Raw genomic sequence first — 20,451 nt, 5'->3', positions numbered from 1 at the left:
GGCCAATCAATACCTCTATGTTCAGAAAGTTCAGCTGCGGAGCTAAAAAATGGAGGAACGAATAGCAGACACCTGCCACTGACAACCCACACACATGACTCGCAGAGGTCTAACAAATGTAATTATACCTTTAGTATTAGTGAAATATAATACAAAAATAATTCTTATTAAGTCAAAATGGAATCAGAGAGTCAGTGAAAAAACTAATTTTAAAGATTTAAACAGCTGACTGGTTTGTTAGTGTCTTTTAAAGGATACAGAAAACTATAAATGGTTGCAAGTCAAATATGTGGGATCTTTACTAAAGCAATACCTCCTTGAAAAAGTTGTCTAAGCAAGGCACAACTGATGTTGGAGAGAATCCTAATCATCATGTCATATAGGATATATGTCCCATATGGACATAAAATGAACATGCAACCAATAATTAATGATCAGATAATAAATTCTATGTTCCGAGACTTAATCCTTGTCTAGGCTTGGCAAAATGGCAGGAGAACACGCCAAGCCACTAACTCCAATCCTAGACAGGTAGACAGCCTTGTATCTGAGAGATAACTGTTCCAAGCATAGTTTATGTTTATCAAGCATGTGGCTAATTATTTCTTTTGTTCAGCCAGATGTCATAGACTATAAAACTAGCGGGTGGTCATTTATTTAATTAGTCCAGTTGAGCAACCACTATAAGAGATTAGGAGCACATTTAACCCAGGCTGCCTCTATTATCTAGACTGGATTCAACTTTATCATCCCAAAGCCTAAATTGACAAATTAAATTTCACATCAAGTACAAGTTCAATAAAACTGGTGTTTCTGTTCTTCAGAGGAACTGGCTAGATGTTTTTGAATCATTAGTGACTGATATCAGAAAGGTTCATTTAAATAATAATTTGCACACAGATGAAAAGCCATGTGTCAAAAAGAACAACTGAGGTTTTATTTCAGGACTGTACTGTCTATGTTTTTTTAAATTTATCTACACTAATCCACGTTTACTATCTTGAAAGATTTTGTAAAGCACCAACATCAAGATCTGACCCCAGCCACAATCATACTGCTATGTTTGATCATATTTAATGGAGACTTTGTATTTGAATGATAATCAAATTGGGGATTCACGTGTGTCCTTTAGGGACACTTTTGGTAGAGTATCCCAATTAAAGAATGTCAAACTAATTATAATTGCAGGAAAGTAAGGCAACCTATTTGGATTAACATAGGAACATTTTTGAGTTTAGTTTGCCTGTGTAAGAAAATCGTGACACTACAAAAAAAACATTTTGACCCCCATCCTAAGCTGAGCCTACATTAGTCAGGGATACTGAACTCTTCTGGTTTTTGGTTGGATAAGCCCAAGTCATTTGGGGTTGTTGAGGGCAATACAGTATGTTTGTGTGTGTGTGTGTGTGTGTGTTCAGAGCATGTTAAAAACATACAACCATTTCAGACAACACACATAGATTATGTTCACGGCTATGCACACATTACACACGCCTCACTGAGATTTAAGAACTTTTCAGGACAACGGCCATTTGGTATGAGACAATTGAGCTGCTGCTTGTTTTGACACATAGTAATTATACTGAGAGAAACAAACAAAATGAGGCATCAAGGAAACCTGACTTTGATGTTGCTATACACTCTTAGTCTTTCATTTTAAAAAAGAATTTTCTTTTGTCTAAAGCGAAGATTGATCTAATCTTATATTAATCTAATAATTAGCCTACATAGTGTATACAATATAGAGTCCTTCCTAAAGATATACACTTAACAAATATGCAATCTGTGTTCATTATAATCTGTATAAATTTCAGTTGCTTTCAAAATGGAGTTCGCTAAACAACACGTTGAAAAAGAAGAAAAGAATCAGCTCAGAATCTAATTTATTAGAATATGAATACCTGTATGATCATTTCAATAACCACAATTATTACAGCATTCTAGTATGATTAATAGACAATTTACCATAGGCTAGACATAAAGAAATTAATAACATATTCATTGTGTATTAACTTAATTCAAAAAACTGTTCCAGTGTTTGAGGTTTCCATGTATATCAAGAATTCCAAAAAATAAAGCTTGAAAACACATTCCAAAACAGAAGAAATGAACAAAGAAAACAAAACAGCAGAAGTCCAAACTGGGAGCCCTGTGGGACGCCAGGTAATGTCTGTAAGGGGTAGTGAGTGAGCACAGCCTCTCTGAAACACACGCAAGACCTAACTCTGTTATTATGACATGAGGTGTTAAGGCTGACATGTTGCTGATCGAACACACACAGCAGCTAACAGTAGTGTCAGTTTTGGCTGAGGTTACAGAAGTATTGACATAATGTTCAAGTCCAGGAATCACTTGTTAGTGTGTAATGACTGAAGCCCATCCACTCAGTTTATATACCTCTAAATATATTTCCACTGCTTGCTGCTGTAACAAGGATGGCTTTACTGATACACAATGCTTATTGCTTTCAGAAATTAAAAGACAAACCTGGTGATTTATCAGTACCCTCCCTTTCTTTTAGTGTCAATCACACACATTCACATAACCCACCAACAAACAAAAAAACAAATTCACATAAACATCCAAGAACCTGAATCAGAGTTATAAAAAACACTTAGCAAAGTTATCAACAAACACAATCTGATATAAAATATGAATAAAATAAAGGATACACACCAAATAAAACAACAAACTTCAAGTGAAGACGTTCTTTCAAGAGTATCACTAATGCAGCAAAACAGACTGTGTGTTAACGTGAAAATCAGTGCATAATATTAAACCGCTACCTCCAGAAATTTGGTGAAACATGCATTTATTAAGTGCTCGCTGACTATTGCAACATTTCCCCAGGTCTTTGGCTTGTATGGAGACTAATCTGATGATGATGATGTGTGAGAATTGGCAGCAAAAGTAAAACCTGAACAGGCACTTAAAACTACTTGGATACTGTTATATTTCCCCCACATGGCAAGCATTGTTTACGTACACATTAGCTAAGAGATTGCCAAGTATTAAAGACAATGATAACCACGCTATGCTAGTAATGATATTTACTGAATCACCCTCTCCCTCGAGGTCCTGTTAAAGAATTCAATAAAATCTCTAAATAGTACTATAAAGTTACAACAAAACCACCATAAATAAATATTCAGTGTTGTGTCCAGTGTGAACTAGCTCACCACAAGTAGACTAACCTGGTAGCGTTTGTATTACTGATCATATTTATAAAGCCACTTGTTCAGACATATTTAAGACCTGACTAAGACTGCTACAGCACTAAAATGATAAGTATAAATCACAAATGATATTGACAGGAGTGTAAAATAGAAGACAATTGTTCAAAAGTCATTTGCACCAACACATTGTAAGTGCTATGGTTGATCCAACTTAAATAAGCTTAAGCTTAACAGACTTACTTAAACCAATGGCTCAACATTTTGGGACATATACTTATTTGCTTTCGTGAGAGTTAGATGCTGAGTTAGCTTAGCTTAGCATTTAGGTTAGCTTAGAGTTAAGACTGGAAAAAGGGCGAATCTCTGCCAGTTAGTGAAGCTCACTAACTAGAATGTTAGCTGTTAAATCCATATAAAAAAAACAATGTGTAAAGAAAGACAAGTTGCAGTTTTATTGGAGGTTATGTGCTGTAACTATTTCTTGGCCGGGAGCAGTGACCTCTGGTGTAGTCTGCCCTGCACATAATGTGACCACAACTTGTCGTTTTTACATTCCTGTTTTTGTACAAATTAAAAAAACAAGATGTAAACATGTTAATTAGTGAGCTTTACAGGTTCCAGTAGGTGGGTTTTGTTAGCTATGCACAGAGCCAGGCTAGCTGTTTCCAGTCTTTATGCTAAACTAAGCTAACAGCTGCTGACTGTAGCCTTGTATTTTAAGGACAGGGTGGTATCGATTTTCACATCTTTGACAAGAAAACTAATAAGCATTTTTCCCAAAATGTCAAACTATTCATTTACATTGCGCTTTGAGAACAGTATTTGCGACTTCAATCCCTTCAATAAGGATTTCACTACATCTCTGAAGACAGACATGTAGATGCATGAGGTTATGACATTAATTGGCTGTGCAATGTTCGTTATACTCAGAGAAACAACTTGATTATACAGCAAATTTAACTACTACATTTACAGTCTACGGTTGATTGTATAAGCTTGTTTCTAATTTTTAACTACTTTTTTTTTTTTATCATGGCACGGTGTAGTGTTAACTGTCTGCTTCCTATTACAAATCTCCATACCTGGCTGGTCCTCTGTCACACATGTCAGTATTCAAGTTATCAACTTTGTTCTGTGGCCATGCTTGATAAAACATCACTTTACAGATAAAACTTTCACAGAGTAATGCAAGAAAACATTCATGAATCATCATGTGATTACCATTTAAAGGAAAGCAGTTGATGCCTTATCCCTTTGCTTTTCATAGGAAATTTCCGAACTAGTCTTATTTCACTGGAAGATCACCAACCAGAAAACATTAAGCAAAAGCACTGCTCATGCTTGACAAATAAGAAGGACATAGTTAAAAGAAACAAGGCACAAACTTTATACAAAACATTGCCTTTCTAATAGACACACTGGATTTAGCCTAGTTTTGTCTTTAGTTGATTAAAGGTCAGTAGTAAAGGCTCTTTATTAAAGTAACCTGAGAGGGTCCCTTTTGCCAGCTGCTTTCAGGTAAAGACTTCCATCGTTCTGATGCAAATAGCCATCAAAGTGGTTTCCAAATGCTGAGAGTAGCAGTCACAGTGAGTAAAAAAGCAACATCTTCCAATCAGTCACCTAGGCGTTTCTTGACCCTGTTCACTGCCAGTCTGGGCCTTGTAGAGAAAGGCAATAAAAATTATAATAAAAAAAAAACAAAAAACCTTCAAGTGTCCACTGACAAACCAAGACTGCTGCCCAGCTCCCATAGCACAAAAGAGGACAGTGAAGGCGAGCAGATGGATTCTTTAAGTGTGTATACAGTGTTTCATCTGGCTGAACATGGCAGCACCTACCATCTGTGCAGGTAGGAGGTACTGTAGCGCTACCAGCCTACACGTGGGTGCGAAAGTGGTGGCTGGCTTGAAGCGCCTGCCTGCTTCGGAGCGGGATCAACCACAGGACTTTCCAGCGAGTGCCACAAACTTCAGCTAGCGCCCACTGCCAGGATCTCTTTGCCCCATAGCTAGAGAGAAAAAAGTCAGTCCCACACTCATTTAAACATATATTATGAGAGCATGTTAAAGGAATAGTTCAACATTTTAGGAAATACCCTTATTTGTTTTCTTGCCAACTGTTAGCTGAGAAGATCAGAGACAGTGGTATCAATCTTCTCATCTAACACCTTGCCAGAATGCGAATAAGTGTATTTCCCAAAAATGTTGAACTGTTCCTTTAATACAACTGCAAACTATTTCTGACATTAGCACAGACTTAAACCCCTTTCACACATGCAGTCTAGGAGTTAAGCAGACTCACATTTCATTTGAGAACTGAGCCATTTTCTCAATGGTGGTAGTATCCTGTTAGTGGGAAAAGGCAAAGGACAATGCAGAATTAGTGGGGTTATTTCACAAAATATTCTCCAACAGGATTATTCAGGACCTTGCTAGAAGAGTCACATGATCAGCCAAAAACATGGTGTGAGCATCATTTATCTGTTTCTCTTTTCTCAAGTAATCTTTTGCTCCTGATGACAGCTCCGTCTTTACACACCTATTTTCTGAATATCAGCTCGCCTCAGCATGGGGGCTAAAGTAAGTATAGACTTGTTTGACATTAACGCTCTGCCAAAGAGTTTGATGGCAGCTTGTAAATTACTTTGATTTTTAATAAAAATCATTTGTAAATAAAATATTTCATGTCAAGAGTTTTTTCTTTGTTATGTCATCAAGGATGTTAAGAAGGCAATTCTTGATATCTTACAAGTAGATTTTGCCACTGAAAGCAGGTACAAACACTTGCGTACACACATTCTCTCACACACACACACAGTCTGACCTTCGACTCTCTCTCTTGTTTCTTTTATATTGATCACTGCATTACTGGCATTGATGGTTTTATTTTTGTGTATTATGTCATGTTGGTCTGTCTGAACATTAGTATGCTGCTACCTTGTTTGCTACAGAAGATCCCCTGTTTTTTATAGATCTTACTGATGAAATCTTAACTGTTACATTAGCTTGGAAATATCTGCTGTACTCTATTAAGAATCGACATAATTACATGACCGTAACTGTGGCCGTGAATGTCATTTGAAACAAGATAATAAGTCTTCTAGTCATTAGTCAGTACTCACAGAGAGGATGCCCGTCATCTGAGTATAAAACAAGCTAGTCATGCCGCCAAACATGACCATACCCATGAGTGCTGACACACGCAGTAAAGCCAGTTCATGGCGTGTTGTAAACTTCTCCTGGCAGCGGAAAAAAGAAAACGGCAAACCATTAGTGTATCCCTATCATCCTTTAATCTTAAAATCTTAAAGCTGTATGGAATGACCTCTTCATGGTAAATTATTGACTTTTATAGTTACAAGTGTTGTAGTTGACTGTTTCAAGGTGTCACAAAGCATTTAGCTTAAAAATGAGAAAAAGAAATGCCTATTCTGATCTACTGTATAGTTGATGAGTGTCAACATTTTCAGGAAACAGCTGCGCATACGTACATGTCTGAAATACGGTGTGTAAGTTCTAAAACATTATTTCAACTATCATTTTCCTGCAGTGTGTACCTGATCTAGTCCTGTCAGTGGCTGGAAGTAATAGTACTGGCAGAAGTCCAGCACCAGGGTGAACAAACTGAGGACCTGAGCATAGAAGCAGAGCTGCAGGAAGAGCCAGTGGTTGTCTTCTCCCACACAGTTATTGATCCTGGAAGGAAATAAACAGGATCTAGTTAATCATCTTGTATAGTTTTTTTATATCAGTGTTGGACTAATACTATCTGGACTGAAGCTGTGTCTTTTGTGCAAACAGAATTATATATGTGGTATATTCTCAGCAGAAGTCTGAAAATCCTTATATATTTTTTATGATTTATATAAGATATTTATACAGGATTTATGCCATCATAGATAAATACATACATGCATAATTAATATGAATGCAGGTCAACATTTGTCTGACATACAGGCAAAACTATGTGTGGAAAATGTCTTGACTTTGTAGTAATATTACATGATAAGCTATGAAAACTGAACCACTGCCAATGAATACAAGCATCACATTGGCTGTGAACTCAGATTTTGGGTTGGGTAGGTTTCTGACATGTGAGTGTGTGTATACTTACCAAGGACAGTGGTGGTCCATCCTGCGTACACAATGGCCACAACGACTGCAGTGGTGGGACCTTTTAGGTCTCATTAAGTTGCACTTGTTGCACAACTCCCAGTGCTCTCGCTCTGCAACATAGAGATAATAATCAGTAGATTTACACTGATTTTACCGGTAGTACTGGTTAGAGCTGACATGTTTGCACAGTAATATCACATTCAAACCTTTGCTCTATTGAAAGAATGAGAAATAATAACCACAGTGATATTCCTCACTGTAGTAAATGTGCTCCAATAATGTAATTTTTGGAACTTTTACTACAAACTTTAGAGGGGGTAGAGGAGAGGAGTTGAGAAGTGAATATAGTGAGGCGGGCTTTTCTGTTTCCATACCAGAGTGAGGTATGTGGGGGTCCACAGGGAGACGACCAGGATCTGCTGTGGAAGCTCTGAACAGGGCTGCTATGCAGAGTGCTGATGCTATGTAATAACCTGAAGAAACACAACATTCAATTCTACTAGTCGGAAATGTCAGTGACTTTTTTTTAGTGATCCCTATCAAACATTTGAGAAATTTGATTTTTGATCTCTGATGTCTCAACAAAGACATTCCTATATTGGAAACAAGGGATACTCACAAACAACTATGGCCCATGGGATGTGTCCTTCATTGTAGTGTGGTAGCAGAACCAGTTTTGGAATAAAGAAAGTGTTGTAGAGCCAGATTCCAAATACCACGCTGATGCACAGCCAGCCCATGGGGTCTACCACAAAGTGCAGTCGAAGCTTCATGGCTGCTGGGACTCTGCGGAGAACTACAGTGTGTTAACCACACAAAACAGATAGAAATCTCCATGTAAGTTTTGATGAAATAGATATCCAGAAAACAGACAGGAGCTGCTGGCAAAGTGAACATTTGCTCAAATCCCCTGCTCTCTCACACATGCTTACAGCCCCCCTCCACTCAAAAATGTTTTGCTTCTTGTTCCTACAGTTCAGTGTGTGAACTTCATTGTGCAGAATCGTGTATGTGCGGTTTGACACTAGAAGGCTGTTTTCACATTCATTGGCTGAAAGAAGATATTTCCTCTGTGCTCAATGAAAATCTCATTTTAAAGAGTGTACCTAGGAGCAGGATTTGTGACATCACAAATAGTTTGGAAGCCAATCCTGGTTCAATATTCAACTTACACAAGTGTGATGTGGGTTTTTTAATGAGGTAGAAGGAGTAGATGCCAATTTATGGATTTTAACAAGATAATTGAACTTTCTTGTGGAAAAAAAATAAATCAGACATAAATTATCATTCAAAGTAGAGTATTTTATATACATCTTAAAACATGTATGTCAACATAAACTTGACATACAGGTTTAATAGTGCTTGTTGTCCTACCTGTGTGTCAGCCTATGACACCATCATCATCTGAGTAACCATTAGTTTCCAGGTATTAAATTGTTTTTTCCAATAAATTATCAATTACAAAATAATGACATATCCCTTTACTAACTGCTACATGACAGTAAAAATAGATCTTTATTAAGACTGATCTAAGGCTAATTAGCATGATTGAGGATCTAACAATGAATTGGTTATGAAATGAACACAGGCCTGCTGTACTGGAGCAGGTGTTTGTGAGCATCCTCAACCTTAATTGCCTTTCAGCAGATTCTTCGCATTAGCATTATCTGCTCCAATAACACAAACACACAGTCGAAGACAGCATAAACAGCCTTTCATAACCCTGCTAGCATGTACTGAAAACCTTGTTACAGCAAAGCCTCGCCTTCCCCATCCTTCATACCACTGATAACACACTGACAGCCGTGATGGGCTTGGCACTGTAGCCTGACTGTGTTAGCTCACATTAGCGGGCTAATCACTCGCGTTCATATCCAACTAACACAATTCAGCATCAATCATGATTTCATTACCTAAACTGAAAACATACATACTTTTTTTGATGCTGTCCTATTCAGCGCAAGTGTCAGTGTAGCTACTTCCTCATCCGAGCCTCCGCACAGGACGCCAATTTTTTTTCCTAGGATGGCGAAGTAACGACCCACCCTCCTCTTCCTCTGATTGGCTAGTTCTCGTTACCTTCGTTGGTTGGATTGGTTAGGTTTAAGCATGAGGAGTGAGATTGGTTAGATTTAGGGAAAGAATATCAGGATAAGCCAATCAGAGGCAGAGTAGGGCGGGTCGTGACAGTCTAAGCGCAATCATTGACTACATTCAAATATGGACAATTTCCGGTTGATTTTATTAAAAATCAAGAATGTGAGAAATACGTATCGGTGGGAAAATATTCAACACATATTGATTTACAATACCCAGCACTCTGAAAGGGCCGCATCTAGCACATTTCGTTATTATTTTAGTTTCTTTTTAGTTTTAATTTAAAACTATGTTATCAATGAATGAATGAAATAGATTTATAACACTGTTAAGGCTTCTTACTGATTTTGAACAGACATTTTAACATCACATCACCCCCATCCTGGCTTCTCTCCATTGGCTCCCTGTGCGTTTTAGAATTGATTTTAAGATTTTACTGATCACTTTAAAAGCACATCTGGGTCTTGCTCCAAGCTACATAACAGATATGTTGACCCTGTATGAGCCAGCCCGCAGCCTTAGATCCTCAGGTGAGGCCCTTCTGGCTGTTCCAAAGTCAAGGCTTAAATCTAAAAGTGACCGTGCTTTTGCCATCAGAACCCCTCAACTTTGGAACAACCTGCCTGAGGAGATGAGGCTTGCAGAATCAGTAACTTCTTTTAAATCACTTCTTAAAACCCATTTCTACAGACTTGCATTTATGTAATGTTGTCTTTCGATCATCTTTCTATTGTCTTTTAATCTTTTTATCATCTCTCTATTGTTTTTCTTTCGTCTTCTGCTGCCGTCTTCTTAAGGTCAGACCTGTTATTGCTTTCTGTGTCGTGTCTTTGCTTTGCATTGTACTGCCTTTGTTTTGTCTGTCGAAGCACTTTATAAACTGTGATTTTAAAGGTGCTATATAAATAAAGATATTATTATATCTGAGGGGGAATAAATGGCATCAACATACTATTTGTGTTTGTGAAGAACAAATATGTTATGGTTGCATTGGCTGAAGTTGTGGAATTAAAACTATTAGAATTCACACATTAAACTTTAATTTCTGGTAGGTTTCATTTCAGCACCATACACCGTTCAAATAGCAACCATAGTTTTATGGTGTAAAAGAAACATGTATAGATGTAACAAGGTTATACTGCAATAATTGGGATTTACAAGAGTCTTGCATTTATTGTGTTATCTACAGCATATTTGTGAAAATTGTGTAAAAAGTTGCAAATTAAAACTAAAGTCAAAACTTTCATCAGGGGGCCCAATATTTTTTCTACAGGGCCAGATTTGGCCCAGAGGTCACTATTCTCTTTGAAAACCACAACTCATTGGAATGCCCTACCTAATGATATGAAGACTTGCAGTTCAATCATCACATTCAAGGCCAAATTAAAAAATCTACTAAAGACCAATCAGCTCTGTGACCACTGAGTCTAAACTTAATCTATGGTCTTCTCATTAGCACAGGTAGTCTTGCTTTTAAGTTTACATTATTAATTTCTAATTGACATGGTGGGTGTATGTGATGTGCTGTTGTGTGTAACTTTGTATTTTGTATTTTGTATGGTGTGTTCTGTGTGTTTTTTTGCTTTGTATTGTTTGTTGTTGTGCTGTTGTATGTTTTGATTGGATGTAAATTAGCTTTGAACAAACTCCGGTGCAGTGCATCATTTATGTTAAAAACTGTGCACTGTCCTAATAAATCAATACAATCAATCAATATTTGCCTATCACTGCCTTAAGATCCCTATTATTCCATTTTATGATGCAGGCAACCGACTGTCCAATGTTTTCACATGAGGCTCATATATAAGCCTGATGTTTTGCTACAATTTATTGTTCTAGTTGTCAAAAAAAAAAAAAAAAAAAACCTTTGTGGAGTTATGTGCTACTTCAGTTTTTTATTTTAACTACAACATTCTCTGTTTCCTGTTGACTCGTGGTTGTTAGGGGTAACTTCATAAAGCTGTGTGGGGCAGGTAGGCGGTGGACGCAGTGCACCACAGGAAAAGCAGTCTGCTGCCGCCTTCTGGTCAAACATGGTTAACACAAATGGAGGCAGGCAGTTTTATTCCTCGTGTGCTTTTTAAAAATAAATATTTATCAGTAGACATTCTTACTGATAATGGCGTGAACATTCACGTCACCATCATTGATTTTAAACCAGTTACTCTCAAACCTTTTCATATCAAGGACGCCCAAATTGATACGTAATAGGTCATTGAACCTGTAACTGATAAGATTTTGTACCAGTGAAGATATTTGTTGTCAGATATGATTAAGTCTGGAATTCCATCATTAGTCATTCTTACACATTCTCTAATTGGGTTAACTTCTACTGAATAAAATATTAGTGAAATTAATCTATCCCCCATTTTGCTGGGGACCCCTTGGACCCCCTCTTAAGGATCCCTGGGGGTCCCCAGACCCCCCTTTGAGAACCACTTAATTAAACGATTTTCAGTGTATTTTCCCCCCATCGCTTTATTTAAAGAAAGCGTCACTTACATTACATAACAGAAACAATAACAGAAACAGAACAATAACAGAAAACTATTAGGCATCATAATGAAATAAAGATAACATAAAGGACATGACTTCACGTTCAGTTTGTTGATACATTCAACATGATAACAGGAAAAAGGGTAAAAGTAATAATAATAAATAGATAGATAGAAAAATAACTAAACAGAAAAGGTAGGCAATAAAATCAGATTTCTTCAAAAAAAGCACACTAACTGTTATCGATTTTATTTGTCTTTGTTTTGTTTAGTCTTTTTAATCTATTCATCTAGTTTTATTTCATTCTATTTTACTACTATTACTGTTATTATAGCTTTTGAATCTATCTTATCGTTTTTATTTTCTTGCGTGCATGATTGATTGATTGATTGATGGATGGATGGATGTGCCCATGTTTATAAGTTGTAGACTCAAAATACTTTCCAAATTCAATCATGAAACGTTCAAACGAGAGGCCAAACCTCGATAATTTGGATTGATGGATGTGAAATCTTTCCAGTAAAATGAATAAAAAACAAAACAGTCGGTTGAACTTTCTGTTTTTTTGTTTTCATAGTACAGTTACATCCTTGGCTGTTGAATCCTGATGTCTACTGGCATTCATAAAATAGATAGTAGTAGTAGTTGTGTCTTCTTCATTGAAAAAAAAAATCACATTTGAGACTTGTTTTTGGTAGGATATGAATATGCACAATTTTGTACTTCTTTCAATTTGTTACGGCATTCGGCACAAATGACGTAATTCAACTTCCGTTAGCATTAGCGGTGTTTGTTGACAGCAACGCCACTTAGCTGAACACTGCTGTATTATTTTCATCGTGTTGTGGAGGCGAAATGGCATCATCCAACTCATACAAACTCAGGTGCTCCATTCCCGGCCATGAAATGGACGTTAGAGGACTTGCAGCTGCTGTTTTTCCAGACGGAGCTTTCGTGTCTGTGTCCAGAGACCGAACCGGAAGGGTCTGGGTACCAAACTCAAGGTAGCTAGCATTAGCCTGCTACTGACTTAACTAATTGCGATGGTTGGCCACGAATTGTTTCATTTTTAAGTAGCTATGCTTTTAAACATGTCGTCCAGACTATAAAAAAGTAACAAGCCCGATAACTACCCCCACTGAACTTATTTATCAGTTATAAATGCGAATTAGCGTTGGTAGCTGGCTAGTGAGCAAGTTGCTACTCAAATTAGCTTTGTCATTCATTCAACTACAACTCTACACATACACAGCGCGGGTGTTCCAGTACTTACCAAAGTTCACCAGATTTAAAGTGTTTACAGATCATCTGTCTGCTGACTTATCGAACCTTTTTATATTGTTAGCAGGCACATAATTGTCAACTACTTGCTCCTACATAAGCAACTTGACTTACGATATCTTTTCTTTTCTCTGCCCCCTCTTGACAGCCCTGACAAAGGCTTCACAGAGATGCATTGTATGTCTGGCCACTCTAACTTTGTATCCTGTGTATGCGTAATTGCGCCAAGTGAAACATATCCTCGAGGACTTATTGCCACAGGTGGACATGATAATAATATTTGTGTTTTCACTATGGACCACCCACAACCCCTGTTCACTCTCAAAGGTCACAAAAATACAGGTGAGTTGTGCTCTGCAATACATTCTGAGGATGTGTACACACCAATGGTCATCTTATCTGAAGTACTGTTATGTGTGACATTAATGTCAAGTATTCTAAAAGTTTTACTGGCCCAGCTTAAAAATGTTTTATCTCCACAGTTTGCAGTCTGTCTTCTGGGAAGTTTGGGACACTTTTGAGTGGCTCCTGGGACACTACAGCCAAAGTCTGGCTCAATGAGAAGTGCATGATGACATTGCAGGTATGCTGAAGCTCTGATCTCGTCCTTTACAAGGTTTCCAAAACAGAAATTGATAGTAGTAGACTGATTTTACTTACTTGACTTATAACATATATAATATTATCTGATATTGTTTCATGTAGGTAGCCACTGCAAGTGAAAACATGATTGGGCAGTGTGACTTAGCAGAATTTGTGCTTGTTAATATTGTTGCAGGGCCACTCTGCAGCAGTGTGGGCAGTGGCCATCTTACCTGAACAAGGCCTTATGCTGTCTGGATCAGCAGATAAGACCATAAAACTTTGGAAAGCTGGACGATGTGAGAAGACGTTTGAAGGTGAGTGTTTGCGGTTGGTTGACATAAGTGGGGGAAAAAAAAAAAACAACAAAAAAATATGTCTTCGCTTTTTAATTAGACTTGTTTGCACTAAAAAAAGTTACAAACATGCAGACAGGTGTTGACAGCGTGAATAAATGAAATATGTGGAAATTTATTTGGATAATCGACTTAAAAAATCTATACACCTGTGTGATGTCCAGAGGCTTTATATGTTAAAGCTATGAAAACAACACAACCTTTTTTTTCTCTTGCATTGAAGGCCACGAGGACTGTGTAAGGGGACTAGCAGTGATCAGCAGTGCTGAGTTCTTCTCTTGCAGCAATGACACTAGTATCAGAAGGTGGCTGGTGACAGGAGAATGTGTACAGGTGTATTACAGCCACACCAACTACATCTACAACATAGACGTCTTCCCCAATTGCCAAGGTGTGTTCATGAAAACATATGTTCAGAAAATGTAATGCCGTTTGTCACATCTGCAAATTTCAAACTGACAGAAAGACAATGTGTCACAATGGTGCTTCAAAATGCTCCTTAAATTACATTTATTTACTTATAGAACTGGCACTCATTTGTCCTGCTGCAGATGGCATTTAGCTGACCACTTTTCCATCACTTTTCTGCTTTTGCCATCAGATTTTGTAAGCACAGGAGAGGACAGGACTTTGAGGATATGGAGGAAGGGAGAGTGCTCTCAGACCATCCGCTTGCCTGCCCAGTCTGTCTGGTGTTGCTGTATTCTACCTAATGGTGATATAGCTGTAGGAGCCAGGTAACGGAACTGCATGCTAATCTGCAGTCTATCCATAATCATTTCATCATCATCATCATCATCCTCTCACTCCATTTGTAACACCATGAATATTTAAACACCTTGTTCATTGCTTTCGTTTCCAACATCATTCTTTCACCTCACTCACTCGTTTTTAATGTTGCATTCACACAACGTGATGGAGATTCTAAGATGAACAGAGAATAATCAGTAGTTTTGTGGCTAACTCTGATGCTGCGCTTCTGGCTACAGTGATGGCATTATCCGTGTGTTTACGGAAGCTGAGGACCGCATGGCCAGTGCAGAGGACATACAGGCCTTTGAGAATGAGCTCTCCAAAGCCACCATCGACCCCAAGACAGGCGACCTTGGAGACATCAAAATGGAGGACCTTCCTGGAAGGGAACACCTCAATGAGCCTGGTATTAAATCGTTTCTTATTCATCTTATAATATATGTATGTATTTCTATTATGTTCTGATAAGGAGAAAATACCATTTTCTTTCTGGATCAAGATGGTTTTGTTGGCTTATTTCCTCCAGGGAATCGTGACGGACAGACACGGCTGATCAAAGATGGACAGAAGGTGGAGGCATACCAGTGGAGTGTCAGTGACGGCCGCTGGATGAAAATCGGAGATGTGGTTGGAGGCTCAAACCAACAGACCTCTAAGAGTGTGATGTACGAAGGAAAGGTAAGGCCACAAGCTTAGTGATGACGAACTGAACACTGTATGCATGAGAGCAGCTATTTGTGACTCCTGATCTCCCTTCAGGAGTACGACTACGTCTTCACCATCGACGTGAACGAGGGAGGGCCATCCATGAAGCTGCCTTACAATGTGTCAGAGGACCCCTGGCTGACAGCACACAACTTTTTGCAGAAAAATGACCTCAGCCCCATGTTCCTCGACCAGGTTGCCAATTTTATCATAGAGAACACCAAAGGACATGTAGTTGGACCAGCCCAGCCTAGTGGTGGTGACCCATTCACTGGTGAGGCCGAAACATACATACTCGAGCTTGTTGGTCCTCTTTGCAGTGGCAGTTATCAATATCTTGTGGTTATTGTGTGTAAGATCTTAACTCTGTGCTTTTGTCTCTTTATCTGACAGGAGGAGCCCGGTACATCCCCGGGGCCTCTGATGGTAGGTCAGGTGTTGGAGCTGATCCCTTCACAGGTACAGTGTGTTTATTTACCGAAAGATTTTTTTCAATCTGAGCACGCGATTGCATTTTTCACAGCTGTTTTTTTTTTTCTCTCTCTCTTTCTACAGGCTCTGGTCGTTACATCCCAGGGTCAGGTCCAAACCCAAGTGCTCCTGTAGGTGTGGCAGATCCCTTCACAGGTGAGCCTCTTATATAAAGGAACCACTGAATTTTGGATGACTCCTATGTAAACGAAAGACAAAGCAAAACCAACACACCTGAACAACTGAGATAATGAGGTCCAGGACCAGGGATTCACTCACACTAAGCAGTCCTATATGAATAGGTTAAGTGGAGCTTGAATGTTCAGTGGTAGACCAATGTTCTATGTATTTCTCCTGTATGAAAACAGTACAAGGCAATTGTGTTTTGCTTTTAACTCTTTAACTGTTGAGCGCTCATTGGATCATACTCCTCCCTACTCGGCAGGTGGAGGTGCCTACTCCTCTGCAGCCCTCAGACAGACAACCAACATCTACTTCCCCAAGAGTGATGGTGTGACCTTTGATCAAGCCAATACCTCGCAGATCCTTGGTGAGCATTTTAAGTATGGGTTTGATGATGTGCCACTACAGTCTTTGTAGCAATTGATAATGTCTGTGTAGATTTACCTCAGTCAGACATGTAGATAGATCTGGAAATGAAGCATACATACCTCCCCTAGACATGTTATTGTAAGTTAAAGACGTTTAATAATTAAGCTAAATGGCTTGTTAAAGGACCATTTCACTGATCTTTAACCTTATCTCTTGCTATCCAAATTAGGGATATAGTGTGAAAAACGCCTGCATGTTGTTGCAGCGAAAATGGCATTCCAAAATAAGAGTGCAGAGGATGTTATGGACGAGGATACATTTTACGGTGTTTTTGCTGACTTAGTGTTTTTGCTGATATTCAGCCATATTCATTCAAACCAGAGTGGGTTTAGAGGTTGGGCATCAGAAGCTCGTGCGCCATGCATCCTTGTATATGTAGGCACTGCCAGCATGGCTCTGCAAGCAGGAAAACTCAGCTTTTCAGTCAATATAGCACGCACTGAGGAATTTATTGCTTCAATTGACTACATTTACCATCAACACTGATTGGACATCCGCATAAAACATGGCAACATTTCCAATTTAAGTTCTGATATTAAATGTGGCAACACTAAACTGATGCTTCAGATGGTTTGTTACACAGAACCATCATCCTTTTAAACTGTTTGGAAAAGGGCAGGCACTTTCAAAAAATACTAGGCAGGTGGTTGGATCAACCATCTGTCTATCACCGTCTATCACAGCTAATTTCAACCAATCAAATCAGCGAACCATATGACGTAGTAGGACAGCGCCAAAGAGGAAACATAACAAGAAGTCGCAAGTCGGTGTAGCTATGTGTATAACACACTCTCCAGTTCTGATATAACTGATGCTACAGCAGCATCTAAGCTAACCTCTTTAGGAGCTGCCATTGTTGTTTTCGAATGAACAGTCACTTCTTGCTGTTGTCACACCTAAACCACACCCGTAGCTGCCAGTAGTTCCTCATAGAACGCTGATTGGTCTGAACCACCAGTGGTAACTTGAAGCCTGACAAGATGGATTCTCGTGTGATCTTGTGATCTCGTGAATCCAGCTACCTTGCAAGGTAATAGCAACGCTGTTATGTACAATGTGAAGAAACCATTCAGTCGTGTAACATGTTTTAATCTAATGATGTAATATTTTGATATGACGTTTCTATTAACACATTACTATTAGTATTGTTATAATTTATAACTTGTTGCACATCATGTAGTAATAATGTGTAGTGTAAAACAATGTAATAGTGGCACAGTAATAATTGGTTTTGAGAGCCTTAAAACTTTCAGGCATACTATGCAGGATTTGTCAGTAGAGAGAGAGAGAGAGAGAGAGAGAGAGCGCAACAGTGGTCGAGTGAGCTAGATAGTGACTGAAGAGAGGGAGCGGCGCTAGCGACAACAAAGCAGTGAATCAGATAACTGAGAACATTATTTTCTGATTGTTTCACAGTGGTTACGTTCTAAAGCACAAATAAACACGCTCACATCTCCACACAGCCCCGTAGGAAGGTGCCGCATTGCCGGATTTTGTGTGATTGCAGCCGAAACGCATGCTTCATCCCGTCCACTGCAGCCCTGCATGTATATGTGTGTGTTTGTGTGTGTGTAGCTCAGCTCTGCCCTCAGTCAAACAGACACACAGACAGAGAGCAGAGGAGTGAGACCGAGACAGTGAGGTAATCTGGTCGCTATGCTACGAGTCCCGACCTCACACCCTGCGCTGTTATTGGCTGGGTGCTACACACCCACTGCCCAAAGGCTGACGTCCAGAAACTTTCCAAACACAGCAAAATAATAAGAAAATACAGGCAGAGGGCAGAGTCTCTGTAGAGACATACACTGCCACACACTTCTAGTGGGTCATAAGTGATAATTGAAAGGGATTATTTTTGTATGAGTCTATACATTGTTTTTTTTAGGAAAATCTTGCATAGTATACTTTTAAACTGTATACATTTTGTTGTAAAAGTAAATACTGTATATTATGTTGTTAAAAAGTCATTGTTTCAAAATCTTCTTTCGCAATTTGTCAAAATTTCCTCACTGTCTGTCTCTCGATTTGTTCTTTTCTCACCAGCCAAGCTGAAGGAGCTGAATGGAGGTGCCCCTCAGGAGCACAAGCTCTCTGAAGAAATTCTGGAAAGCCTCCAGAGGCTGCTGGTGACTGTGTGTGGGCCCAACTCCTCTGAGCCTCCCCCGACCATCCAAGAGATCAACCTGCTCTGGAAGGCCTCTCACTGGCCTGAAGGTACAACAACAACATTCCAACTCAATTTATGAAATATTTTTTGTCATGTTTCATTTTTGTTCATTTCTTCTAAGTAGTTCTCAAAAACAGAAAGATAAAAATGTTTTAAGGTTCACCAGCATGTTACTGGTCACTTACAAAACTCCACCTTCTTTCCTAGACATTGTGTTTCCAGTCCTGGACATTATGAGACTGGCAGTGCGCCACCCTCAGGTTAACGAGACCCTCTGTGGAGAGGCAGAGGGAGTCCAGCTGTGCAACCACCTGCTGAGCATGATGAGGCCTGAGGGCCGTCCTGCCAATCAAATGCTGGCACTTCGGACTCTGTGTAACTGCTTTAGTGGTAGGCATGGCCGAGCACTCCTCATGTCACAGCGTGAAACGGTACTTTCACGTGCTGCTGACCTGGCCACCGTCTGCAATAAGAACATCCACATTGCCCTGGCCACCCTGGTGCTTAACTACGCCAGCTGCCTGCACAGCCAGTCTGATCTCGAGGGCAAGGCCCAGTGCCTGTCTGTGGCCAGTAGAGCTCTGGAGACGGTACAAGACAAGGAAGCTGTGTTTAGGCTGCTGGTGGCCTTGGGAACAACTGTGGCCTCAGACCAGACAGCCCAGGACCTGGCCCGCTCCCTGGGGGTCAACTCTCAGATTTCTAAATACTCATCAGTATCTGATCCATCAAAGGTGGGGGAGTGTTGCCAGCTGGTTTTAAAAGAACTACAATGATGTGAATGATTAGAAAAAAGGAGCACTTCTTTCTTACTATTACCCTGTTCTGCTTAATCAGTTGTGGTGGAGACCAAAAAATAATTGTATGTTCCACAATAAAAAAGGACAAATGAAATCTCTGAATATGCATAGCCTGCGGGTTTTTTTTGTTTTTATTCTACCCCTTTGCAAAGCCCCTTGACAAATTTGTTGGGTAAATGTTGGGTGAATGCATGTAAAAATGGCTTGGAAATGTGCATGAAGCATTACACTGTCTGAAGTGAAATCTATGTTTAGCCTTTTAACATGTTTTATATTATATCCTACTGCCATGTTACACTTGAACTCAGAGAAAGCGTACTTCAGTGAAGTAAATTATTACAGTGACTACTAGTGAAATGTAAAAATCCAACTGGAGGGAACCACTCAGGTGTGGGACTTGTGAATGTGATTGCTGAACTTTCTCCAGCTCAGTAGCTGTGGCTGAATTCATCCATGTGTAACCTGTAAATGGATAAAGAGCTCCACACACAATACAGTATTTTTCTTTGTAAAGCTGGTCTTCCAGTGGTTTATTATCTATCAACTATCTTTGTGGGATACTGGAGAAGCTGATACATCAGTACATTACATATTAATACATGAGTTTGCCTGTACTTGACTAACATCCAATAAAACGAGTCACCTTTTTACCTACACAAGGTTGGCTCTGTCTGTCACAACGTCCTAGCTTATAATAACGCCACGAAAGCTCTCTCTATATTTTTTTAATGGAATAACATAAAACCCACCAGCGTTACCATCAAAGGTGTAATAAAGAAACGCTTTTAAAAGTACACTTATGGACGCGATTTCATGCCCACTCACCGGAAGTACTTG

General features: G+C 39.2%; 2 protein-coding genes and 1 long non-coding RNA gene across 8 annotated transcripts; 2 read left to right on the top strand and 1 right to left on the bottom strand.

Annotated features, from left to right (window-relative positions):
* Nucleotides 1-1,866: 1,866 nt before the first annotated feature.
* zdhhc21 (zinc finger DHHC-type palmitoyltransferase 21) lies at nt 1,867-13,363 on the bottom strand. Of its 6 annotated transcripts, XM_044340833.1 has the most exons (9): nt 13,283-13,363; nt 7,914-8,080; nt 7,669-7,767; nt 7,293-7,404; nt 6,736-6,874; nt 6,301-6,417; nt 5,481-5,524; nt 5,018-5,187; nt 1,867-4,837 (listed from the first exon to the last, which is right to left on the bottom strand). In XM_044340833.1, exons 1-8 carry the CDS (start codon nt 13,342-13,344, stop codon nt 5,055-5,057), a joined length of 873 nt encoding a protein of 290 aa, XP_044196768.1. In that variant the 5' UTR covers nt 13,345-13,363; the 3' UTR covers nt 1,867-4,837; nt 5,018-5,054. The 6 variants fall into 6 exon arrangements, with proteins under 6 accessions (XP_044196768.1, XP_044196767.1, XP_044196772.1 ...); XM_044340832.1 differs by having other exon boundaries at nt 1,867-5,187; XM_044340837.1 differs by having other exon boundaries at nt 1,867-5,187; nt 7,914-8,090; nt 13,283-13,350.
* On the top strand, nt 5,533-6,899 carry LOC122973383. The gene is made up of 2 exons (XR_006400007.1): nt 5,533-5,758; nt 6,729-6,899. It is a non-coding gene; the product is annotated as an uncharacterized LOC122973383 (long non-coding RNA).
* plaa (phospholipase A2-activating protein) lies at nt 12,630-19,716 on the top strand. The gene is made up of 14 exons (XM_044340831.1): nt 12,630-12,891; nt 13,317-13,510; nt 13,651-13,751; nt 13,947-14,067; nt 14,330-14,497; nt 14,708-14,843; nt 15,096-15,265; nt 15,386-15,537; nt 15,619-15,838; nt 15,958-16,023; nt 16,120-16,191; nt 16,481-16,585; nt 18,691-18,861; nt 19,022-19,716. Exons 1-14 carry the CDS (start codon nt 12,743-12,745, stop codon nt 19,588-19,590), a joined length of 2,394 nt encoding a protein of 797 aa, XP_044196766.1. The 5' UTR covers nt 12,630-12,742; the 3' UTR covers nt 19,591-19,716.
* The last annotated feature ends 735 nt before the right edge of the window (nt 19,717-20,451 follow it).

This window comes from Thunnus albacares, chromosome 22 (assembly GCF_914725855.1).
Source record: "Thunnus albacares chromosome 22, fThuAlb1.1, whole genome shotgun sequence".
In the NCBI taxonomy this organism is placed as follows: domain Eukaryota; kingdom Metazoa; phylum Chordata; class Actinopteri; order Scombriformes; family Scombridae; genus Thunnus; species Thunnus albacares.
Note: the sequence above shows the minus strand (reverse complement) of the source record. Positions and strands in the feature narration are given on the sequence as shown.

Bases quoted from the DNA above. Each gene is read 5' to 3' on its own strand.
- plaa (XM_044340831.1), top strand. From the start codon at position 12,743: ATGGCATCATCCAACTCATACAAACTCAGGTGCTCCATTCCCGGCCAT. The intron at 15,538-15,618 runs GTAAGGCCACAA...ATCTCCCTTCAG, and splicing joins GTGTGATGTACGAAGGAAAG to GAGTACGACTACGTCTTCAC. The intron at 16,024-16,119 runs GTACAGTGTGTT...CTCTTTCTACAG, and splicing joins TGGAGCTGATCCCTTCACAG to GCTCTGGTCGTTACATCCCA.
- zdhhc21 (XM_044340832.1), bottom strand. From the start codon at position 13,344: ATGCATCTCTGTGAAGCCTTTGTCAGGGCTGTCAAGAGGGGGCAGAGA. The intron at 8,081-13,282 runs GTAAGTCAAGTT...AGTTCTCCGCAG, and splicing joins CAGAGAAAAGAAAAGATATC to AGTCCCAGCAGCCATGAAGC. The intron at 7,768-7,913 runs GTGAGTATCCCT...GTGTTTCTTCAG, and splicing joins CCCATGGGCCATAGTTGTTT to GTTATTACATAGCATCAGCA.